Source organism: Pelodiscus sinensis, chromosome 24 (genome assembly GCF_049634645.1).
Source record: "Pelodiscus sinensis isolate JC-2024 chromosome 24, ASM4963464v1, whole genome shotgun sequence".
Classification (NCBI taxonomy): Eukaryota; Metazoa; Chordata; order Testudines; family Trionychidae; genus Pelodiscus; species Pelodiscus sinensis.
In genome coordinates, this window is record NC_134734.1 from 23,737,674 (window position 1) to 23,761,273 (window position 23,600).

At 66.7% G+C, this 23,600-nt stretch overlaps 3 protein-coding genes across 3 annotated transcripts; all 3 read left to right on the plus strand.

Moving 5' to 3' along the window:
* Nucleotides 1-158: 158 nt before the first annotated feature.
* LOC106732620 (protein S100-A6-like) lies at nt 159-2,604 on the plus strand. Its single transcript, XM_075907840.1, has 3 exons — nt 159-293; nt 1,410-1,568; nt 2,385-2,604. The coding sequence occupies exons 2-3, from the start codon at nt 1,434-1,436 to the stop codon at nt 2,526-2,528; spliced, it is 279 nt and encodes a 92-aa protein (XP_075763955.1). The 5' UTR covers nt 159-293; nt 1,410-1,433; the 3' UTR covers nt 2,529-2,604.
* Nucleotides 2,605-5,043: 2,439 nt separating this feature from the next.
* Nucleotides 5,044-7,811, plus strand: LOC102462333 (protein S100-A6-like). The gene is made up of 3 exons (XM_075907841.1): nt 5,044-5,189; nt 6,409-6,567; nt 7,597-7,811. Exons 2-3 carry the CDS (start codon nt 6,433-6,435, stop codon nt 7,738-7,740), a joined length of 279 nt encoding a protein of 92 aa, XP_075763956.1. The 5' UTR covers nt 5,044-5,189; nt 6,409-6,432; the 3' UTR covers nt 7,741-7,811.
* A 4,309-nt stretch (nt 7,812-12,120) lies between these two features.
* Nucleotides 12,121-14,529, plus strand: LOC142819613 (protein S100-A6-like). Its single transcript, XM_075907842.1, has 3 exons — nt 12,121-12,260; nt 13,177-13,335; nt 14,315-14,529. The coding sequence occupies exons 2-3, from the start codon at nt 13,201-13,203 to the stop codon at nt 14,447-14,449; spliced, it is 270 nt and encodes an 89-aa protein (XP_075763957.1). The 5' UTR covers nt 12,121-12,260; nt 13,177-13,200; the 3' UTR covers nt 14,450-14,529.
* Nucleotides 14,530-23,600: the final 9,071 nt, after the last annotated feature.

A 23,600-nucleotide genomic window follows, 5' to 3' on the forward strand; every position in this document is an offset into this window, starting at 1 on the left:
GCCGGCTGCACAGAGTGGGGCGGGGCTGGCGGGGGGGGGACACGGGAGAGCGCAGCAAAGGGCGGGTTGGAAGGCTGGACACTGGACACTTTCGGGTCGGGGCAGGGGTGGGCGGGGCTATGGCGTGACGGGGCGTGGCCTCCACACGAGACACACCCAGCCCCCCCCTCCCCGGCAGTGGGCGGGGTTGCAGGGCGGGGCTGCGGGCCGCTATATAAGGGGCAGCCCGTGGGCGGTATAGTCACTGCAGCCCTGCGCCTCCTTCGCTCTCGTATCTCGCTTCGTTGTCTCGGGTGAGTCCGATCCGCTCCCTCTGCCCGGCCTGGCCCCAAGGGCGCTGCTGCACCGGGGGGCTCCGTCCCCTGGAGTTCGGGGCGCCCGCAGGTCCGAGAGGTTCCCTCCCGCCCGGCGTGGATTGTGCGCCCCGCGCTGCGCCCGCGGCTCCCCGGTCTCTGCGCGCCCTGCGCAGCCCCGGCCCCTCTCCAGCCCGGCGGCGCCTCCCGAGCAAAGGAGCGGCTACTTCCCCTCGCTCCCCCCCCCATCTCGGATCCTGCGCGGGGTTTGCGCCCTTCCAGCCTCGGGCGCTGCGCGGCGGCTGCGCCCCTGTAGGTTCGGTCCCGGAATCTGCGCCCTGCGGGCGGGGCGGAAAGCGGCGCGCGGGGCTGGGTCACTTGCGCAACCAGCGGGAGCCTCGGGCTGCGGTTTCTGCTCAGAGCTGGCGGCCCCGTGTGGCCAAGCGGGACGGGCCGCTGGGCCCCGCCTCTCACCTGGCTGCGCAGCCGAGCGCCCCTGCGCTGGGGGGGAGAGGTCGCGAGAACCGCCCCCCCGCGGAGCCACAGGGCGGGGCTGGCAGCGGGGCCTTGGGGCTGGCAGCGGGGGGGGGGGCCCAGCCCTTGGTCTCTGATGGGGAGGGGCGTGTCCAGTAACGATGGAGCCTCCCCCCTCTGCGGGGCTGAGCTCCCCGGGGGCACCGTGCCAGGGGCCGGTTCTGGGGCAGCCTGCTGCACCCCGCGCCCAGCCGCCTGTGTGATCCGAGACAGCCCCTGCCCCGGACCCCCAGTGCCTGCTGGGACGGGCTCAGCCCCTCACTCGCTCTGCTGGGAGCCCCGGGGCCATGCCATGGGGAGGAGCAGGCGGGTGCCCCCAGGTGCCATGGGGGCAGGGGCTGGCATGGTGCCAGCGGAAGCCTGCAGCCCCGGAGAATCCCCCAATGAGTGTGGGGGGGGTAGTAGTCCTCCCCTCCCCCCAACCAGCCCAGCTCCTTGGGCGTTTCCAGCGTGTCCGGGCCGGTCCCTTCCCCAGGCGGGTCTGGGGGCGGCTTTGCTCGTCCAGCTCCCGCGGTTCCGGGCGGCTCCCTGTGGCTCGGGGCCCTGGCCTCCCTGCTGACCGGTCTCCCCTCGCTGCCCCAGATCTCCCCAGCTGCACCCGCGGCCATGGCATCTCTGGACCAGGCCATCGGGGCCTTGGTGTGTGTCTTCCACAAGTACTCGGGGAAGGAGGGGGACAAGAACACGCTGAGCAAGGGCGAGCTGAAGGAGCTGATCCAGAAGGAGCTGAGCATTGGGCCGGTGAGTGGGGCTGGAGATGGGGGTGGGAGGGTCCCTGAGGCTCGAGAGAGGGGGAGAGCTGCTGGTGCGGGGGGCAGAGGCCAGGGGTGTTACCACTGGGTTGGGCTGAGACGCCCGTAGCAAAGTGCCCCCTTTGTTCTTGCTGCCCTGGGTCCGGAGCGACTCGGGCTGCTGCCCCGGGCTGGCAGCCGTTTGCCTGAGTGCAGGGAGGGTCCATGCTGTGTGCTGGGCGGTTGGGGAGATCTTTGCAAGACAAAACAACCCCTGGCAGCGTCGCAGGGCGGGAAGGTCTCGAGGGTCTAGCGTGGCCTGAGGAGCCTCCGGCCTGGGGACCAGAAGTGGCCCCCATATTGCCTGGATCTGGCCCCCAAGACTTGGCTCCCACAGCACTGTGGGGTGCCTGTTCTGGCCCTCCTGTCCCTGCCCATAGGGCTGGAGCGCACAGTCCACAAGGCTGGGCCCCCAGGCGCCGGGGGAGGGACACGTGGGGAGAGTCTGTCAGTCGGGGGCACCGCAGCGAGGGGTTTTGGATGTTTCTCACTTGGGTGCGGCCCCCTGGCGTTTCTTCTTCCTGTGGCTCAGCGGCTCCTGACCCAAAAAGGTCCCTCACCTGGTCTAGGCCGAGCTGTTCTATTGCACAAGTGCCCACGCTACAGCCCCACCCCCAGAGCTCTCCTCTGTTGCAGCCGTAGTGGGCTGGGAAACGAGGCACCTGGGAGACGTTAAACCAGGCCCCCACATCCCCCCCCTGCCTGTGGGCCCCCAAACCTTCCCCTGCCGGTGCTGAGCGGCGTCTGTGCTCTGCTCTGCCTCTAGAAGCTGAAGGAGGCGGAAATCCAGAAGCTCATGGCGGATCTGGACCGGAACAAGGACCAGGAAGTCAACTTCCAGGAGTACGTCACGTTCCTGGCAGCAGTGGCCATGGTTTACCACGATGCTTTCGCAGGGTGTAAGAAGTAGCAGGGCGCATGGGGCCGGCCCAGCAGGAACGTGCCCTGCGGGTCACTCTGTAGCCAATAAAATGTTTTGTATTGTTGCGGCTGGGTCTGTGCTTGGCAAAGGTCCATGAACTGCACCAGGCTCACGGGCATCAGCAGCTAAACAGCCACACCCACCAGATGTTGGCAGGTGCCCCCACCCTGGAGCTTCAGCGCTCTGCGCACGCCGCCCCCCCCTCCAGTGGTGGCTGTCACTCCCTGGAAGCTGCCAGCTGACTGGCTGTTGCAAGAGGCTCCGGGGCATTGGCACCGGCCTGGCACAGAGCCCTGCATACAACTCTTCCTGGGCTGGCTGCTTTGCCATCGCCTGCTGTCCGCCTGGGGCAGCCTCGCACGGGCTCCTGAGCGGCGACACGGCGGTGCCATGGCAGGGGGGCCCAGCGAAGGCTACGGGGTCCCTCCTGGGCAGCTCTGAATGGCTCTGGCACCGTGCCAGCTCCGTTCCGGGGACACTGGCTCCCTGGGCCCTCGCGCCCTCCCACGTGGCTCCAGGGGAAGCCTGGCCTGTTCTCCTGCATTTTCCTAGATGGGGGGAAGTCGGTGGCAAAGTCCTGGGGGAAGTCCTAGGCTGCCCCTGCGGCTGTTTCTCTGTGAGCCCAGCTGGCCGTGGCTCCTGGGCCAGAGGCTGGGCTTAGCGCTGCAGGCTGGGGGCACGGTGCCAGTTCCCTTCCCCCACGCCAGGCACTGGCTTTGTGCCTGACTTGTCTCCAAGTGGAGTTTCCTGCCTTGGCAACTCCTGAGCCAGCTGCTCCCCCTGCAGGGTCTTATTCCCACCTGGGCTGCGGAGACTTGCTGCACCGGAGGGGGCGAATCGGAGTGAGGGCCCCACGTCTGACTGGGAAACCCCTCTGAGGCCAAATGTCACTGGCCCGGCAGCCAGTGGAGACCCAGCTGGCAGGGGGCTTCAGTGGCACAGCTCCCCGGCAGGGCCTTGCCCCAGGACGCCCGGCCCCACCCTGCGTGCAGCTCGCTGCTAGGGCTGGGATTCACTCGCTGCGCGGGGAAGGGCCCTGACTCAGCCCTGGGTTTTACAGCCTCTTGCGTCCTGGGGGCCCACCCCTGCTCCGGGCAATGGAGGATCCGGCCCGTGTGCAGCCGCCCTGGGGCCTGGGCAGAGCCTCCCCGTAATCCTCGCCCCTGAGCCTTAACCCTCTGGCTGCCAGGCTGTGCGTCCCCCTGGGTGTCCCACCAGCCCTGCGACGCCTGCGCCAAAGGCCCCCGGCCCAGCAGAGGAGACAGGCAACGGATGGGCTGGGAACCGAGACCTGGGGGGTGAGGGGATGAGACCAGGGTCACGCTGAGAGTCGGTGTCAGAGCTGAGGGCAATGCCAGGAGCTAGCCAAGCAGCAGGCCACGGCCCCGCGCGGACAGCGCCAGCTGCTCCTATCCCTGGGGGTAGGAATGTGGCGCCCACGCTCCCACCCGGGCCATGGCTGGAGCCAGCAGGCTGCCGGCCCCTCCCTGCGCTCTGCCCATGGCAGCCGGGGCCTGTTTCTAGGCAGCCACAGCGCCAGGATGCAACAGGCTGAACCACTTTGCAGCCGCTTCCTCCAGGGCCGCGTGAGGGGGGCTCCCCCGCTCCTGCCCTGACTCAGAGCGGCCCGGCCCCAGCGCAGCCGGGCCCACGGGCAATGGCGGCGCGACCCCAGCAGAGTGGCAGGGGGAAGCCACGGGCGCCCCCGCGCATTCATGGGCTGCTCCATGGCAGGATGCTCCCCCCCAGTCTGGGGGGAATGGGGCACCAGGCCGCGTGGCTGCTGCTGCTTGGGGGTGTGCATGGTGCTGCCTGCTGCCGGGGTCCCCTGGGGCTCGGGTCCCCCAGCTGGGTCATCAGGGGCCCCAGCTTGGGCTGGCTACGGGCAGGCGGGCGCTGTCCAAGGGCCGCGCCCGTGCTGGGGCCGGGCGCACTCGCACATCTGCCTGGGAGGGGGGGCGGTTTGGGGCCGGGCTCAGGAAGTGCCCTGGGCCGTGCCCAGCATCAGTGCGGGCCCCCCCCCCCCGCTCCCCCAGCGGCCCCCCCCCCCCGCTCCCCCAGCATCGAGCAGCCTGGCCGAGAACAGCGCCCAGGAAATCGACTCCAAGGAGCGGCCCGCGGGTCTCGGCCGGGCCGGCCTGCAGCCACTGGCGCCAGGGGCGCGGGGAGCTGCCGCTGCGGGCGGGGGGGGGGGGGGGGGGGTCCGATCCACAGCTCTGCCCAGGCCACGGCGCTCGGTTCCCCGCCTGCCACGGCCGCCCAGGCTGGAGCGCGCGGGGCCACGGGGCCGCTTTGCTCTGCGCCTCCCCGGCCCAGCCAGCCCCCCACGCCGGCTGCCCCTGGGCGAGGCGGGGCTCTCGGGGCAGCCCCTGGCGCACGGCCCGGCCCCGGGAGGTGTCTAAGGCCCCCACCTCAGACCGGCCTGGGCCACTCTCCAGCCCCCGGGCGGGGAGAGACAGCGCAGCAAAGGGCAGGCTGAGCGGGACACTTTTGGGGCAGGAGTGGGCGGGGCTATGGGTTGACGGGGCGTGGCCTCCCCACGCGACACACCCAGCCCCCCTCTACGGGGCACTGGGCCGTGCTCCGGTCCGTTATATAAGGGGCAGCCCGCGGGCGGTGCCGTTAACGCAGTCCGCTTCATTGTCTCGGGTGAGTCCTGTCCTATTCTCCTGCGGGGGGGGCGGGATGAGCCCCCGCACAGCGGAGACCGCCTGGCCCCCAAGGGCGCTGCTGCACGGGGGGGTCTGCGCCCCGGATCTCGGAGCGCCCGCAGGTCCGGGAGCTTCCCGCCCGCCCCAGGTTGTGCGCCCCCTGCTGCGCCCGCGTCTTGCCGGGTCCCTGCGCACACGCTGCGCTCCCCGCGCAACCCCAGGGCGGCTCCAGCGAAAAAGCGGCTGCGCCCGGGGTCTGCGCCTTCCAGCCCCGGAGAGGGGGCGCCGCGCCCTTCCAGCCCCGCTCCCGGAATCTGCGCGGGGTCTGCGCCCTTCCAGCCTGGGGGCTCTGCGCGCGATCTGCGCCCTTCTAGGCTCGGGGCGGGGCAGGGCGGGGGTGGAACGCGGCGCACGGCGCGTGGGGCTGGGTCACTTGCGCAACCGCTGGGAGCCTCCGGCTCGGATTTCTCGGCAGACCTGGCGGCCCCTAGTGGCAAGCGGGGGTGGGGGGGCTGGCCCCGGGTGGGGGGGCTGGCCCCGCCCCCGGCCCCGCCCCTGGCTGCCAAACCGAGCGCCCCTCTGTTGGGAAAGGGGCGGGGGGGAGAGGTCGCAAGAATCCCTGCCCCCCTCCGGAGCCACGGGGCCGGGTGGGGGCGGGGACCCAGCCGGTGACTGGCACCTCGGTCTCCGATGGGGCGGGGGAGGGGGTGTCCTGCCCACCCACAGTCAGGTAATGCTGGAGCCTTCCCCCTCTGCGGGGCTGAGCTCCCCCTGGGCCCTGCGCCAGCGGGGGGGGCGACGTTGGGGAACCTGGCCAGACGCCTCCCCAGCATCCCTCGCCCTGCGCCCAGCCGGCCTGTGACCCGAGACAGCCCCTGCCCCAGGCCCCCAGTGCCCCCCGGACGGGCTCAGCCCCTCTCCCTCGCTCTGCTGGGAGCACCAGGGCCGCTCCCCAGGGTGCCATGGGGAGGGGCAGGGGGACACCCCAGGTGCCTTGGAGGGGCAGGGGCTGGCCTGGCGCCAGGCGAAGCCTGAACTCAAGTAGAATCTTCCATTGAGTGCGGGGAACCCCCCAACCGGCCCCGCTCCTGGGGCGTCTCCAGCGTGTCCGGGCCGGTCCCTTCCCCAGGCGGGTCTGGGGGCGGCTTTGCTCGTCCGGCTCCCCGCGGCTCGGGGCCCTGGCCTCCCCGCTGACCGGTCTCCCCTCGCTGCCCCAGATCTCCCCAGCTGCGCCCGTGGCCATGGCATCTCTGGACCAGGCCATCGGGGCCTTGGTGTGTGTCTTCCACAAGTACTCGGGGAAGGAGGGGGACAAGGACACGCTGAGCAAGGGCGAGCTGAAGGAGCTGATCCAGAAGGAGCTGAGCCTTGGGGCGGTGAGTGGGGGCAGGGAGGGTCCCAGAGGAGCTGGCCCTTGCAGGGGAGGGAGGGGGCAGAGGCCAGAGGTGCTAGTGTTGGGATGGGCGGAGGGACCTCTAGCAAAGCGCCCCCTTTGTTCCTCTGCCCTCAGTCCCTAGCGCCTCTGCTGCTCCCTGGGGCTGGCAGCTGGTTCTGCAGCAGGCAGGTTTCGTGCTGGGCGCTGCCCAGACCAGGGAGCCCTGCCCTGGGAGTGCGGGCGGGGAGGGGCCGGCGTGTGTGAGCCGCACAGTGTCCAAGCCGGGCCCAGAACTTGTTCCCAGCCCCACTCCTGCCGATGCCGGAGAGCCGGGCAGCATGTCCCTGCAGGAACCCTGCAGCCTGGGCCCCAGCCCCCTCTCGCTGCCCCGTCTGCCTCGCTCTCCCAAGGGGGCCCTGGCCTGGGGGTGGATCTAGAGGGTGGGCGGGTGGCTGGAGCAATCCCCAGCTGGCCCAGGGCCCCGTGGGAGCAGGGACGTGCTCCCAGACTCGGGGATCCGGGGCCTGACGGGTGCACGGCGCTCTGCTCGGGGTTCCCTGTGTGCTGAGTGCTTGGGACGTCTGCTGGACAGAACAACCCTGTGACGGAACCGCAGGGGCCCCCGCTCTCCCTGTGAGTCGCTGGCTGGAAAGGCCCCCAGAGGGTCTAGGGCAGGGGTGGGGAACCTCTGTCCTGGGGACCGGATGCAGCCCCTGGCTTGCCTGGATCCAGCCCTGAGGCTCAGGGCTCCCCTGGCTTTGGGGCGCCTGCACTGCCGTCCCCGATTTGTTTCTGTGGGTCAGTGGCTCCTGACCCAAAAAGGTTCCCGGCCTGGGTCTTGGCCCAGCTGTTCTATCGCATGGGCCCAGCCCCCCCGCTACAGCCCCACCACCCAGATCCCTTCTCCATAGCAGCCGTCGTGGGCTGGGAAATGGGGCGCCTGGGAAACATTAAACCTGGCCCCCATGTCCCCCCTGTGCCCCAAATCTTCCCCTGCCGGTGCTGAGCGGCGTCTGTGCTCTGCCTCTAGAAGCTGCAGGACGCGGAAATCCAGAAGCTCATGAAGGATCTGGACCGGAACAAGGACCAGAGTGTCGACTTCCAGGAGTACGTGGCTTTCCTGGGGGCGCTGGCCATGGTTTACAACGAGGCTCTGATAAAGTATAAGAAGTAGCGGCGCATGCGGCCGGCCCAGCGTGCGGAGCGGGTCACCCTGTAGCCAATAAAACTGGGTTTTGTCCCGTTGCTGCTGCGGCTGGCTCTGTGCCTGGCCAAGCTCCGTGAACTGCGCCGGGCTGGGAGGGGCGTCGAAGGGCCAAACAACCAAACCAGGTGCCCCCCACAAGGCTCAGCCCCACGGGCTCCCCCCAGCGGCGACTGTCACTCCTGGGAGCTAGCGGCTGGCGCTAGAGGCTCTGGGGCGTTGGCCCCGGCCTGGCACAGAGCCCTGCACACAGCCCTCCCCGGGCCAGCTGCTTCGCCATCGCCCCCGGCCTGCTCTCCGGCTGGGGTGGGGACACGGCGGTGCCATGGCAGTGGGGCCCAGGGAAGGCTGCTGGGTCCAAATGGCTCTGGCGCCGCGCTGGCTCCGTTCCGGGGACCCTGGCTCCCTGGGGACTCGCGCCCTCCCAGCCGGCTCCAGGGGAAGCTGCTCTCCCGCGTTTCCCTGAACCAGGGGGAAAGTTGGTGGCAGAGTCCTGGGGGGATTCCTGGCTGTTTCTCTGAGCCCGGCTGGCCGTGGCCCCTGGTCTAGAGGTACCGCAGGCCGGGGGCACAGTGGCATTTCCCTGTCTCTCCCCTCCCCCCCCCCAAGCACTGGCTCTGCGCCAGACTGTGTGTCTCCCCTTCCCCCCCCCCCCCCCCGGTGGAGATTCCTGCCTTGGCAACTCCTGAGCCGGCTGCTCCCCCTGCAGGGTCTTACTCGGGGCCGCCCTGCGTTCCCGCTGTGCCGACACCAGATCGGGGGCATTTCGTGGGGGAGGGGCGTCCGAGGGAGGGCCCCAGGTCTGACCGGGAAACGCCCTCAGAGGCCAAACGCAGGTGGCCCGGCAGCCAGTGGAGACCCGCCTGCTCCGGCTGGCAGGAGGAGTCAGGGGCCCAGCTCCCCGGCAGGGCCTCGCCCCAGGACACCTGGCCCCACCCTCCCTGCGGCTCGCTGCTAGGGCTGGGATTTGCTCGCTGCGCGGGGAAGGGCCCTGACTCAGCCCTGGGTTTTACAGCCTCTCGCTTCCTGGGGGCCCACCCCTGCTCCGGGCAATGGAGGATCCGGCCCGTGTGCAGCCGCCCTGGGGCCTGGGCAGAGCCTCCCCGTAATCCTCGCCCCTGAGCCTTAACTCTCTGGCTGCCAGGCTGTGCGTCCCCCTGGGTGTCCCACCAGCCCTGAGACGCCTGCGCCAAAGGCCCCCGGCCCAGCAGAGGAGACAGGCAATGGATGGGCTGGGAACTGAGACCCCGGGGGGGGGGGGGGGCGGGGGAGGTGAGGGGATGAAACCAGGGTCACGCTGGGAGTCAGTGTCAGAGCCGAGGCCAATGCCATGAGCCAGGAGCTAGCCAAGCAGCAGGCCACGGCACGGCATGGACAGCGCCACCTGCCTGGCTGCCCCTATCCCTGGGGGTAGGAATGAGGCGCCCACGCTCCCACCCGGGCCATGGCTGTAGCCAGCAGGCTGCCGGCCCCTCCCTGGGCTCTGCCCACGGCAGCCGGGGCCTGTTTCTAGGCAGCTGCAGCACCAGGATGCAACAGGCTTAACCACTTTGCAGCCACTTCCTCCTGGGCTGCGTGGGGGGGGCTCCGCGGGCTGTGAATCAGAGCCGCTTCCGGAGTCGGCCTGCAGCCCGCTCGCTCCGCCAGGCCCCAGCACAGCTGGGCCCACGGGCAAGAGCCGGGTGGGAAGAAGGAGGCGCGACCACAGCTGAGTGGGGCGGGGGGGGGGCCTTGGCCGCTCCTGGGCATTAACAAGGCTCCAGTGTCCTGCCCACTGGCTGGCCAGCCCTTGGAAAGCGGAACAGGCCGTGCCGAAGCCGTGCTGTGAATGCCACGGCAGGTGTCTGCCCTCCCCCTCCAACCCAGCCCCCGGTCACAGACGGCCCCTCGGGCGACCGCCACTCGCCTTCCCGCTCTCTTGGGCTCCTCACCGCCCGGTCCTGCCCCCAATAAGCAGCACAGACACTGAACCTCTTCAGGCCCAAGCAGAGAGCAGTTTAGTGCCCAGCTTCCCAGGATACCCCTCCCCAAATGGGGTCGAACCCCAAAGAATTAGGAAGCCCCTTTTCCAATGAAAGGGGGAAGGTGCACAGTGGTTGTGCCTCCAGGTAACAATTATTTACACTGGGGCTGTGTCTACATTGGCGAGATAAAACATGCTGCCTGCCTACCCTGGCGCGGCGTTCTTGTGCAAGAGGCCAGTGTAGACAGGCAACATGAATTTCTTGCGCAAGAAAGCCTGATGGCTAAAATGGCCTTCAGAGCTTTCTTGCACAAGAGAGCGTCCACACTGGCACGGATGCTCTTGTGCAAAAGCACATCTCTTGTGCAAAGGCACATGCCAGTGTAGACGCTCTCTTGCACAAATACTTGCATGCAAGAACTCTTGCGTTAAAGAGTATTCGCGCACGGTCGTGCCAGTGTAGACACAGCCTGGGGTGTGACAGAAAAGAAGAATGACGCATTAAGTGGGAGCAGCAGGATTTAACTAGTAATAAGTGAGAACAGGCAGAGCAAAGTCGGTTATAAATCAAAGAAGCACCAACACTTGGCTAATTCTCCACTGAAACCTGGGTACAAACTCACCCTGAACCCTCTTTTCCAGCTGCCCCTCCAAACCAACCCTGGGATCTTCTGCTCCTTCCTCCAGGTGCAGCCCAGCCCAAAGACCTAGGCCTCTCCTTTCCTGTTCTTTTTGTTAAGGAGTTGAGGCCCCTCCCTACCAACCCCTGCTCAGACTTAAGGACAAAAGATTGTTTAACGGTGGCTCATCTAGAAGTTGCAGGTAACACCCTCCATGTCTCCCATACACACACTGGAAACTCGCCAAGTATTCCCCACTCCCTGAGTCTATTTCTACACACACAAATGATACATACCACAGAGTAAGATCAACAGAACCTGCGGATCATGACATGAAGATCCGTGGGTTACACAAAATCATTTGCTCAAAGTACCTTTGAGTTAAGTCAATTCATGTCCATAAGTCCATTTCAAAAAGCATGGGGTGGGGGGGTCCGTCACACTGAGCACTCCCCATCTGCCTTGTGCAGCTCCTACCAGTCTTCCCTGGGAGCCGGGCACTCGGGCAGCCCCCAAAAGAGATTCGATTGTTGCCCAGCTGAATAGCAGAGTCGGCAGCCTGCGAGTCTCTGGGTGGTTGGCATCTGCTCACGCCATGGTGCACAGAACAAAATTTATTCCACACGTGGTGGAAAAGTCAGAGCGACCCTTGGCTCCCATCCAGGTGCACGGGGGTTGTCTGAGCCGTTCTCACCTTGGCTGTCCCATCGCGGCTCCAATCTCCTTCCGGGCCCTGTTCTCTCTTCCAGACAGATGTGGCCATGGGTGGACACCCCCCTGGAAAAGGCCTTGGCCACCTTGGGCTGCACCTTCCACAAGTCCTGGAAGGCGACAAGCTCCCCCTGAGCCAGAGGGGCCTGTGAACAAGCTGAGGCTGGGGGAGGTGAGAGCTTCTGAGATGTGCTGCTGGGGGGCAGTAGCTGGGAGCAATCTGACCTTTGGTGCCCCCTCGTGCCCCCCCCCCCCCCCCGATCCCCCTGCTGAGCTGCTGGGTTTTCACTCACAAAGTGCAAAGAAAGGATGGGGAGTTTGGGGGGGGATGGGCATTTTCAGAGCTGCCCCCCAGCCTGTGGGTCAGGTGGGTCGTGTGCTGCCAGCCGTGACGTGTCCCCGCCCCTGGCCCCGCAGCACCCGCCGTGCTCCTGCCAGCTTGCTGGAAAGCAGGAGAAACAGCCCCAGGCCGGGCCCATCCCAGCCAGCTGCGCCCATCCCCCTGGCTTCTCTCCCCTTTCCCTGCAGCGGCTGGAAGGCGGCATCGAGCAGCCGGGCCAAGAACAGCGCCCAGGAACTCGACTCCCAGGAGCGCTCCGTGTCCCTCTCCGCCCTGTGCACGGCCTGCGGCCACCTCTTCCAGGGGCGCGGGGAGCTGGCGCTGCGGGCGGGGTCCCATCCACAGCTCTGCCCAGGCCGCGGCGCTCGGTTCCCCGCCTGCCACGGCCGCCCAGGCTGGAGCGCGCGGGGCCACGGGGCCGCTTTGCTCTGCGCCTCCCCGGCCCAGCCAGCCCCCCACGCCGGCTGCCCCTGGGCGAGGCGGGGCAATCGGGGCAGCCCCTGGCGCACGGCCCTCGCAGCCTGGGCCTCGCCCACCTTCCAGGCTCCCTGCTGGCTGGGCCAAGCTCTGGGCCAGGGGGTCCCGGCACCTGCCCGCCCCCCCCCCCCGGCCCTGCTCGGCTGGGGGAGGGGGCAGGACACTGCAGCAAAGGGCAGGCTGCGCTGGGCACATTTGGGGCTGTGGCAGGAGTGGGCGGAGCTATCGGTAGATGGGGCGGGGCCTCCCCACGCGACACCCAGCCCCCTGACCCGGGCAGGGGGCAGGCTCCGGGCCGCTATATAAGGGGCAGCCCGCGGGCAGACCCGTCACCGCAGCTCCGCGCCTTCTTCATACCTGCAGCGCCCTTCGTTGTCTGGTGAGTCCGGTCCGCTCTCTGCCCGGGGGGCGCGGGATGAGCCCCCGCACCGCGCAGCGGAGCCCGTCTGGCCCCAAGGGCGCTGCTGCTCCGGCTCCGGCTCCGGCTCCAGCTCCGAGTCCATCCCCTGGAGGTCGGGGCGCCGCAGGTCCCGGAGCTCCCCCTCGCCCCGGGCTGGGCGCCCGCAGCTTGCCCGGTCCCTGCGCACACACTGCGCGCCCCGCGTAGCCCCGGCAGGGCTCCAGCTCGGCGGCGCCCCTCTAGACCCGATTCCGGAATCTGCGCGGGATCTGCGCCCTTCCAGCCTGGGGCGCTGCGCGGGATCTGCTGGGTCACTTGCAGCCGCGTCACTGCCGCAGGCTCGGGTTTTCGGCAGACCGGGCGGCCCCTTGTGGAAAGGAGGCGGGGGGGGGGGGACGCTGGGCCCCGCCCGCCCCACACCTGGCGCAAAACCGAGCGCCCGAAGAGGCTGGGGGCGGGGTGAAGAGGGCAGCGGGCGGTTTGGGGAGAACCTGGCCAGACGCCTCCCCCGACGCCCCAGTGCCTCGGCCGTGTGACCCGAGACAGCCCCTCCCCGGCAGTCCCTGCCCCAGGCCCCCAGCGCCCCCCGGACGGGCTCAGCCCCTCTCCCTCGCGCTGCTGGGGGCTCCAGGGCTACGTCGCCGGGGCCTCGGGGGGCCATGGGGAGGGGCAGGCGGAAGCCCCAGGTGCCGCGGGGCGCTGGCTCGGTGCCGAGGGAACCCTGCACCTCAGCGAGCTCGGAGCCCCCAACCGGCCCGCTCCTGGGGCTTTGCCCGCCCACCTTCCCATGATTTCAAATAGGCCCAGGCGGGTCTGGGGGCAGCTTTGCTCGTCCAGCTCCCCGCGGCTCGGGGCCCTGGCCTCCCCGCTGACCGGTCTCCCCTCGCTGCCCCAGATCTCCCCAGCCGCACCCGCGGCCATGGCATCTCTGGACCAGAGCATCGGGGGCCTGATTTCTGTCTTCCACAAGTACTCGGGGAAGGAAGGGAACAAGAACACGCTGAGCAAGGGCGAGCTGAAGGAGCTGATCCAGAAGGAGCTGTGCCTTGGGCCGGTGAGTGGGGCTGGAGATGGGGGGGGGGGGGAGTCCCTGAGGGAGGAGCTGGCCATGGGGGGGAGGGGGCTGGGGGCAGAGGGGTGACCATTGGGTTGGGGGGAGGGACTCCTAGCAAAGGGCCTGGCTGCTCCCCGGGGCTGGCAGCTGGTTCTGGGCAGGCCGGTTCCTTTGCCCGAGCCAGGGAGGGCCAGGCTGGGGTGGGTGCTGCGTGGACAGGGAGCCCTGCCCTGGGAGTGCGGGCGGGGAGGGGCCGGCGTGTGAGGTGTCCGAGCCGGGCCCAGAACCTGCGTTCCCAGCCCCACTCCCGCCCAACGCTGGAGAGCTGGGCAGCCTGGTCCCTGCAGCCTGGGCCCCAGCCCCTTCTCGCTGCCCCGTCTGCCTCGCTCTGGCAGAATCTCTCCCAAGGGGGCCCTGGCCTGGGGGTGGATCTGGAGGGTGGGCAGGTGGCTGGAGCAATCCCCAGCTGGCTGAGGGCCCCGTGGGAGCAGGAACCTGCCCCCAGACTCGGGGTGCTACGGGCTTGGCGCTCTGCTCCGGGCTCCCCTGTGCTCTGGGCTCCGCTTTGCTCAACAACCCAGAGCAGAAACGCCAGGGACCAGTCACTGTGAGTCGCAGGCTGGAAAGGCCCCCAGAGGGTCTGGGATGGGGGTGGGGAACCTGCGGCCTGGGCCCACATGCTGCCCCCGGATGCCTGGACCCAGCCCCTGAGGCTCAGGAGAGGGGAACGTGGGGAGCATCTGTCAGTCGGGGGCACCTCAGCGAGGGGTCTTAATGTTTCTCACTTGAGTGTGGCCCCCCCGGCTCAGCGGCTCCTGACCCAAAGAGGTTCCCAGCGCCCGGTCTAGGCCGGGCTGTTCTAGGGCACAGGCCCAGCCCCACACGCTACGGCCCCACCAGTCAGGTGCCAGGTTTAACCCCTGGGTCCCAGAGCGTCCCCTGCCGGTGCTGAGCGGTGTCTGCTTGGCTCTGCCTCTAGAAGCTGAAGGAGGCGGAAATCCAGAAGCTCATGGCGGATCTGGACCATAACAAGGACCAGGAAGTCGATTTCCAGGAGTACGTCACGTTCCTGGCAGTACTGGCCACGATTTACCACGAGGATTTGGCACATTAAGAAGTGGCGGGGAGGATGCTGCCGGCCCAGCGGGGACGTGCCCACGGGTCGCCCTGTAGCCAATAAACCTTTGTATCGTTGCTGCTGCGCCTGGCTCGGTGCTTGGCAAAGCGCCGTGAACTGCGCCGGGCTGCGGGGGTGTTGTGAGCTGGGCCAAACAATCAATGTCCCCCGAATCCCCCCCATGAGCCTGAGCGCTCCGGCCATGCTCCGCCTCCAGTAGCGGCTGTCACTCCCCGCAGCCGGCGCTAGAGGTTCTGGGGCGTTGGCACCGGCCTGGCACAGAGCCCTGCACACAGCTCTCCCCAGGCGGCTGCTTTGCCATCGCCCACCTGGCCTGCTCTCCAGCTGGGGCAGCCCCACACCGGCTCCTGAGTAGGGACACGGTGGTGCCATGGCAGTGGGGGGCCCAGGAAAGGCTGCTGGGTCCCTCCTTGGTGGCTCTGAATGGCGCTGGAGCCGCGCTGGCTCCGTTCCGGGGACCCTGGCTCCCTGGGGACTCGCGCCCTCCCAGCCGGCTCCAGGGGAAGCTGCTCTCCCGCGTTTCCCTGCTCCTAGGGGGAAAGTTGGTGGCGGAGTCCCCAGGGGGATTCCTGGGCTGCCCCCGCTGTTTCCCTGAGCCCAGCTGGGCCGTGGCCCCTGCTGCAGGGCTGGGGGGCACGTAAGGTGGGGGGTGCGGTGGCATTGCCTGCCCCACCCGGGCACTGGCTCCACTCGGCCCTGCCCTGGTGTGTGTTGGGGGAGGGGTGTGGCCACTGAGCCCTGCCCCCTAAGCTGGAGTCTCACCCACCCCCAGCAGCCCTCAGAGCCCTGCCCCCCAGGCTTGTGTTCTGGTTCCAGGGGAAAGGTGTCACCTGCCTCAGGCAGTATTTTGGGGGGGAGGGGAGTCACATCCCCACCCTGCACTTCCAGCCTTCGGGGTCAGCCCGGGCCCCTGCTCCACCCGGCACTCGGCTGGCCTGGGACACAAATACCCTCCAGGTGAGCCTGGGCAAAGCGCCCCACCTGCAGCCACTGGCGCCCCCTGGAGGCCGAGAGGCAGGAGCAGGAACTCAGACCCCACCTGCTGAGAAATGCCCATTTCAGCCTGGCCTCGGGGCCAGTGGCACCTGCCAGTAGCCCTTTGGGGGGGGGGTCAGCGAGCTCCCCCAGTGTGTCCAGTGGCTCGCCTGGGCGGGGGGGGGGGGGTCGGACACGGGGACGGTGCTGAGCGGCCGATAGTTCCCGCGGAACCGGATCGGCCCATCCTTGGGGAGCGGCACCGCAGGAGAGGCCCGGGCCGGAGGAGGGTTGGCTCACCCCTAGCACCAGCATGTCCTGGGCCTCTCTCTCCAGGCCCTGGGCCGCCTGCCCCGTGGCTCTGAGCGGGGAGCAGCACACGGGGGTGGGGCCCGTCTCCGCCCGGTGGGCAGCCAGGCTGGGGAGACCGGGTCTGTCGGAGAACAGCGCTGGTGGGAGCGCAGCGCCGCCTGGATCTCTGCCTGCCGGGCCGGGGGGCTGGTCCGAGAGGGGGACAGTCCAGCAAAGAGTCAGCCCCAGTCCCAGGGAACAGACCCACCGGGAGGGGGGGAGGGGCGTTTCCCTGCCCCTCCCAGCACCAGCACACGGCCAGCACCCACCTCCCCCTGCCCCAGGGTGGCTCTGTTACTGGGAGCTGGCTCCGCTGTGCATTGGGGGGAGCAGCTGGTGCTGCCCGGGGAGGCTGGGTACTGGCCCTGTACCGAGGAGGCGTCTTTGTGCTTGTTTGTGGCTCAGTCACTGGCAGCCGCTCCAGCCCCTTCCCCAGCCCCGGTCTGAGCAGGGCCCTCCGGGTGCTGGCAAGAGCAAACCTGCAGGTGGCACATGGCAGCCTTGGGCCTCCCCGGCCTCCTTCAGCACTGGGCCCGCCTGGGTCGGATCCACCTGCCCGAGGGGGGAGCGGGAAGCAGACGGGTTATAAGCAGAGCCCCGGCTTAGCCACAGGGCCTAGGGGTAGAGGTGATGGGCAGTGGGACGCCGTGGGGTGCTGCTCCCACAAGAGCAGGAGGAGCTGTGCTGGGAGGGGGAACAGGACAAGAGCTGTAGGGAATTGTGGGTTGCTGTCACGGAGCGTGTTAAAGTCAACAAGGGAATGATGGGCATGTGACACGGGTGCAGCGGGAGACGCGTGAAGAGCATCCCTGTGACACGTCAAACGTCCTCAGTGCAGAGCTGTGTCCCGGCCCGGGGCATCCGAACGCGGCCCAAGAAAGCCGGGGGTACCATTGGGGGCAGAGGCTCACTGGGGCTGTGCCTGGCCAGGCCCTGCCCCAGACGGCCTGTGTCACCCGGGGCGAGTCACGCGGGTTCCAGCGCTCAAAGGAGTTAAGATCTAGCACCAAGGGGATCTTAAAAGTTCTCAAAACCTGATCTCCCGGACTTGGAGAAAGTTCAGAGACGGGAACACCAGTGACGAGGCGTTTGAACGGTGCCATGTGAGGAGAGCTGAATGGGACGGGGACTTCTCAGCTTGGAAAAGGGGAGACGAAGGGGGACAGGAGAGAGAGCTTGAAAATCATGACGGGTGTGGAAAAAGTGAATAAGGGAAGATTATTGACTGGTTCCCATAACACAAGAATTAGGGGTCACCGAATGAAATGAATAGGCAGCAGGTTTACAACAAACAAACCCCAAATGAACAAACAAAAACAAAAGGAAGTTTTTCTTCACTCAGCGCACAGGCAACCTGTGGAACTCCCTGCCAGAGGATGTGGTGAAGACTAGGACTTTAAAAAAGAGCTAGATAGATTCATGGAGGTTGGGCCCATCAATGGTTATTAGCTTGGATGGGTAGGAACGGTGCCCCCCTCTGTTTGTCTGCAAATGTGTGACGGGAGGGATCACGTGCGTATTGCCTGTTGTGCTCCCTCCTTCCAGGGCACCTGGCATTGGCCACTGTCGGCAGAGAGGACAATTCTATAGCGCCTGGGCAGCCCCTGTCTGTGGGGAGGGAGGGTCTGAGCTCTCGGACTGGGCTCCAACCGGATCTGAGCCTGCCCACCTGGCTCCTAATACCCCCTAAGTGCAGAGCTGCAGTGGGGGAGGGCCTGGACGGTGCTAGCCGGGCCTGAGCTGAGCTGCTGCCAGCCTGCTAAAAAACCTACTGGGGGGGGGGCGGGGAGCCTAGCCCATGGCATTAACCTGTGAGCGTTTGCTTGCCGGTTGAGCAGTGACTCTGCCACGTCCCTAGTTCGACCCCAGCGCCAGCCGCCCAGCTCCGGGGCTGTGAAATGGGGACAAGGGGACTCGCCCCCCAGGGGGGTGGAAGCAGAGAGGGACACAGACCCGAGGTGCAGGGCCATGCTGGGGGGGGGAGGGGTGTGTTTCTCGGGGGGGGCCCTTTCCACCCCCCACTGCAGCGCTCCCCAGGGGTTATAGAACCGGCCACTGGTCCCGTATTGCGGGCGCGGCGCCCCCTGCTGGCCAGGCTGGGCCAGCGCCGCCTGTGAGGGGCCGGCAGGTGAGTGCCGGCAGGTGAGTGCGGCAGGGGGCGCTCAGGCGGGGGAGCAGGACACGGAGTCTCTCACGGGGGGGGGGCTGTGTGTGACAGAGGGGGCGGGGGTCGCCCCTCTCCACGTGCACCCCAAAGCGGGGGGGGAGGGGGTCTGCCAGCCCGTTCAGCGCCAGTCCCCGGCAGCCCCTCCCACAATGACCCCAGGAGCAGCCCTGATCCGCAGAGCCCCCCCCCCCCAATCCCTGACCCTTCCCCCCAAGCCACAGTGCCGGGGCTCGGGCCGGGAGCGGAGGGCTGCGCCCCGAGGGGCTCTCGGGCAGGGGCATCGCTGTCCCCGGGAGAGCCCCCAGCCCCTCTGCTCTCAGAGCTGGGGGGGGGAGGGGGAGGAGGCGAGGTCGGGCAGCGAGCCGGGGGGGGGGGGGGTGGTCTCCCAACGCAGGTGTCTCGGTGGGGACGCCCGAGCCTTTGGTGCCTGAACCCCAGGGCCCCCAGCGCCCCCTGGGTCTGCCTCCTTCTCCCCCCCTCGAGCTGGCGCCCCTGCCCTGCCCCCCGCTTAAGCCCTGACTCTTAAGCCCTGACTCCTGCTGCTCCCCCCATGAGCATTAGCTGGGGGCAGAAGGGCTGAGCCTGGCACCCCCACGGTGCTGAAAGCTGGAGCCAAGGGGTCGACTGGGATCCTTGGGGCTCCCCAGGCTGCATCATCCCCTGAGCCCCTGGCACAGCCCCTGGCTCCCCCTCCCCACCCCCGGGCTACCCCTGCCCCCACACGGCCCCTAGCTACCCCCTGCTCGCCCCGGGCTACCCCACCCCCACACGGCCCCTAGCTACCCCCTGCTCGCCCCGGGCTACCCCACCCCCACACGGCCCCTAGCTACCCCCTGCTCGCCCCGGGCTACCCCCGCCCCCTCACGGCCCCTAGCTACCCCCTGCCTGCCCCGGGCTACCCCCGCCCCCTCACGGCCCCTAGCTACCCCCTGCCTGCCCCGGGCTACCCCTGCCCCCACACGGCCCCTAGCTACCCCCTGCTCGCCCCGGGCTACCCCCGCCCCCACACGGCCCCTAGCTACCCCCTGCCTGCCCCGGGCTACCCCTGCCCCCACACGGCCCCTAGCTACCCCCTGCTCGCCCCGGGCTACCCCCGCCCCCACACGGCCCCTAGCTACCCCCTGCCTGCCCCGGGCTACCCCTGCCCCCACACGGCCCCTAGCTACCCCCTGCTCGCCCCGGGCTACCCCCGCCCCCACACAGCCCCCGGCTACCCCATGCCGGCCCCGTGGGCTGTGCCTCTGCCCACACATGGCCCCTGGCCACTCCCCTTTCTGCACCCTGGCTACACCCGCCCTGCATGCTCCGTGTGCCCTGGCGTTCTGTTTGCTTGGTGTTGAACTTGCTTGAATACGAGTCATTTCCCAGGTGCCTGTATTGAGCTGGGGGATATGGTCACCCAAACTGTCCTGCCCAGCAGAACACCAGCGCTGGGCTGGCCAGCATGTGGAAAGCGGAAGGTGCCGAGCGGAAGCCGAGCTCTGAATGCCTGGGCAGGTATCCGCCCTCCCCCTCTGACCCAGCACCCAGCTGTCCGGGCACTGCCCGTCTGCCTTGCGCAGCTCCTTCCAGTCTTCCCGGGAAGCCGGGCGCTCGGGCAGCCCCCAAAAGAGATTCCAATGGCGTCCATGTGATAGCAGAGCCCACAGCTGGCAGCCTGTGTTTCTACGGGTGGTGCACATCTGCTCATGCCTTGGTGCACAGAACAATATTTATTCCACACATGGTAGAAAAGTCAGAGGACCCTTGGCTCCCAGCCAGGTCTCACCTTTGCTGTCCCATGAGCCTCGGGTCTCTAGTCTGTGGCCGGGCCCAGGGAGCAGCCCCTTCCGGGCCCTGTTCTCTTCCAGACAGATGTGGCCGTGCGCCATAGACACCCCCGTGGAACAGGCCTTGGCCACCTTGGTCTGCACCTTCCACAAGTACTCGGGCCGGGAAGGCGACCAGTCCCCCCGAGCTCGGGAGCGCGGAGCGTAAGAACGGCCGGGCTTGGAGACAACCCGCCGGCCTCCCGCTGCCCGTCTCGGAGGGACACGACGTCTTGCTGGGATCCCGGCCGCTGAAGGCCTGGATCACGTGGCGCTAATTGTACCGGTTCCGTCGGTTCCGCCGGCTGGGCATCGCCTCGGTTGCAGTGCGGGGAGAACATCCAGGCGGGTTCCAGTGTTGTTGCTCCATGTCTGTGAACGACAATTTACACCCACTCGCGCCCACACAAACAACATCTCCATCGGGCGAGCACAGCACAGCAGAGCAGCCAGCCCGGGTCGGAGCAAGGCCCCTCCGGCCCAGGGCCCTGGCTGCCCACCGTGGCCACTGCCAGGGGCCCCAGAGGGAGGGAACTAAACAGGGATCCCTCCCCCATCGCCCATTCCAGCCCTGGCAGACAGCGGGAGGCTCCCCCGCCCTGCCAGCCTGGCTAACCGCCACGGGTGGGTCTCACCTGCACGACGGTCTGGAGCTCATTGCCAACCCTGGCAGCGTCCTGGCCTCCCCAGCCTGCCCTGGCATCAGACTTTCAGCAGAGAAAGAGCCAGGCCGCTTGGGAATGCGCACGCTTGGCTGAAGGGCATTTACTCAGAGCACGCTCGCCTAGCAGTCAGCCGGCGCCCTGGCAGCCAAGAAGGCTGACAGCATGTGGGGGAGCGTTGCCAGCAGATCTAGAGCAGAGATTATTCCCCTTTATTCAGCAATAGTGAGGCCACATTTAGAGTTTTGCATCCAGTTCTGGGCCCCCCATTACACAAAGGATGTGGACGCATCGGAGAGGGTCCAGCGGAGGCAACCGAATGATTCGGGGGCTGGAGCACATGGCCTACGAGGAGAGGCGGAGAGATTTGGGTTTGTTCAGTCTGCAGAGGAGAAGAGTGAGGGGGGATTTGAGAGCAGCCTGCAACTCCCTGAAGGGGGGTTCCAGAGGCTGGAGAGAGGCTGTTCTCAGTGGGGGCAGGTGGCAGAACAGGAGCAATGGGGCTGAAGTTGCAGTGGGGGGGTCTAGGTTGGACTTTTGGAAAAACTATTTCCCTAGGCGGGTGGGGAAGCGCTGGGCTGGGTTCCCTAGGGAGGGGGGGACTCTCCATCCCTAGAGGTGTTTACGTTCTGGCTTGACAAAGCCCTGGCCGGGATGATTGAGTTGGGTTGGTCCTGCCTTGGGCAGGGGGCTGGACTCGATGACTCCTGAGGGCTCTGCCCGGCCTGGGGTTCTAGGAGTCTGTGATGGTGTTTTAGGGGCCTGTAAAGCTGGAACTGTGGGAATCTCAGCAGGCACTTTCCCGCGGTAGCTCTCGTCCGACCCACACTCTGTGAGGAGGCCGGTGGGCCCAGGCGAGCATCAGCATCCGCCCCTGCCGCGATCAGACCAATACAAGCGCCCGCTGCTCCCCATGCCGGGCACCTTTCCTCGCGTCGGCCTCTGCTCCGAGGAGCCCAGGAACGGCCATCCTGGGCCCATCCCTCGAGGCCACCGCCTGGCTCTGCCAGGGCCCGTCCCACGGCTTCGGGGCGAGGCCACTTGCTTCCCCCCGCGCCTGGCAGGCAGAGGGGGCACGGTCCGCGTTTGGAGCAGAGTGGCGGGAGCATGGCTCCGCCTCCCTTCCCGCAGGGTGGCGGTGACTCGGGGGCCGGGCCGGTCACATGCCGGGCCTGGCTTCGCAGACCGGAGTGGGGCCCGTGTGCGGGGCCGGGTTCCATTTCTCCCAGAGGGCGGGAGACAGACCGTGGCAAAGCGGGGAACCGGGCATGTTCCGAAACCAGCGCGAATGCCGGTTCGGTCCGGTGACTGGGAACGGGCCCTGCCCTGTTCTCATGGAAATGGGGCTTCGGCTTTTGGCTCGCCAGGACCTGATGAGCAATCACACCCCATGACGGGGCGGGTGGGGCTGCAGGTGCCCGCAGGGGCGGGTCCGGCGGTTTTGTGTTCCTCACTGGTACACAGCGACTTGTTTCCTCCTGTGCCGCGGCGCTCGTGCCATGGGAATCGGGGCAGACAGGCTGGGCCGCGGGAAAGGGGGGGCCAGGCTGCAGGGGATTAAGGGGAGTAGTGGGCAAGGGGAGACTGTCAGAGAACTTAGTCTGACCTGTAGGACACCGGTCAGAAGAACGGCCAGACTGCGTCAGACCAAGGGTCCATCCCGCCCAGGGTCCTGTCTGCCCACAGCGGCCACTGCCAGGTGCCACGGAGGGAGTGAAAAGAACTGGGAACCATCCAGTGACCCCTCCCCTGCTGCCCATCCCCAGCCTCTGGCAGACCTACCCACCCTGGCTAATAGCCATGGATGGACAGAATCTCCATGAATCTAGCTAGCTCTTTTTTGAACCTTGCTAAAGTCTTGGCCTTCACAACCTCTTCTGGCGAGGAGTTCCACAGGTTGGCTGTGCGCTGTGTGATGAAATGCCTCCTTTTGTTTCTTTGAAGTCTGCAACCTATTAATTTCATTTGGTTACGCCTAGTTCTTACATTATGGGAGCAAGTAAATAATTTTCCAGTCGTGATTTTATAGACTTATCATATCCTCCCTCAGTCTCCTCTTTTCCAAGCAGAAAAGTCCCAGTTTTATGAATCTCTTCTCTAATGGCAGCTGCTCCAAACCCCTAAGCATTTTTGTTGCCTTTTCCTGAACTTTTTCCAGCGCCAACATATCTTTTTGGAGATGAGGCAACCACACCTGTACCCAGTACTCAAGATGTGGCCGTGCCTTGGATGCATAGAGAGGCAATAAGATCGTGTCTGTCTTATTCTCTAGCCCTTTTTTAGTAATTCTGAACATTGTTTGATTTTTTGACGGCCGCCGCTCACTGCAGGATGTTTCCAGAGAACTCTCCACGATGACTCCAAGATCTCTCTCTTACAGCTAATTTAGTCCCGTCATTTTATATGTATTGTTGGGATCACGTCTCCCAATATTTATCAACATTCAAATTCATCTGCCATGTTGTTGCCTAATCACTTAGTTTGGTGCGATTCTTTGAAGCTCTTCGCAGTCTGCTTTGCTCTTAACTGTCTGGAGCAGTTTGGGATCATCTGCAAATGTTGCCACCTCCCTGTTCCCCCCCTTCTCCAGATCATTTAGGAAAAGGTTGAATACGACTGGTCCCAGGACAGACCCTGGGGGGACCCCATTAATTACCTCTCTCCAGTTTGAAAACTGACCATTTATTCCTACCCTTTGTTTCCCGTCTTTTAACCCGTTCTCAGTCCATGAAAGGACCTTCCCTCTCATCCCAGGACAACTAACTTTGCTTAAGAGCCTTTGGTGAGGGACTTTATCAAAGGTTTTCTGGAAATCTAAGTAACCTCCATCCACTGGCTCCCCCTTGGCCATGTTCTGTGTGGAATCTCCAACACCAGAAATAGTTAAGAGCAGGTTGGACAGATGCCTGTCAGAGATGATCTAGATGGGTTCCCAAATTGAGGGGCGTGCCCCCCTGGGGGCATGAAGAAATTCCAGGGGGGGCGTGAGGTGATCCAGCCCCCCCATCAGGTTTTGCTGCCCCGTCAGTTCCTTTTTTTTTTTCTCAAGTTTTGGTGCTATTTTGGGCGGAGGGTGGGGGTGGGGGATTCAGGAATCAAAAGGGGGCGTGATGCCGAAAAGTTTGGGAACCTCTTGCTTGGTCCTGGGACTGGACTCCATGCTC

Bases quoted from the DNA above. Each gene is read 5' to 3' on its own strand.
- LOC106732620 (XM_075907840.1), top strand. From the start codon at position 1,434: ATGGCATCTCTGGACCAGGCCATCGGGGCCTTGGTGTGTGTCTTCCAC. The intron at 1,569-2,384 runs GTGAGTGGGGCT...CTCTGCCTCTAG, and splicing joins AGGAGCTGAGCATTGGGCCG to AAGCTGAAGGAGGCGGAAAT.
- LOC102462333 (XM_075907841.1), top strand. From the start codon at position 6,433: ATGGCATCTCTGGACCAGGCCATCGGGGCCTTGGTGTGTGTCTTCCAC. The intron at 6,568-7,596 runs GTGAGTGGGGGC...CTCTGCCTCTAG, and splicing joins AGGAGCTGAGCCTTGGGGCG to AAGCTGCAGGACGCGGAAAT.
- LOC142819613 (XM_075907842.1), top strand. From the start codon at position 13,201: ATGGCATCTCTGGACCAGAGCATCGGGGGCCTGATTTCTGTCTTCCAC. The intron at 13,336-14,314 runs GTGAGTGGGGCT...CTCTGCCTCTAG, and splicing joins AGGAGCTGTGCCTTGGGCCG to AAGCTGAAGGAGGCGGAAAT.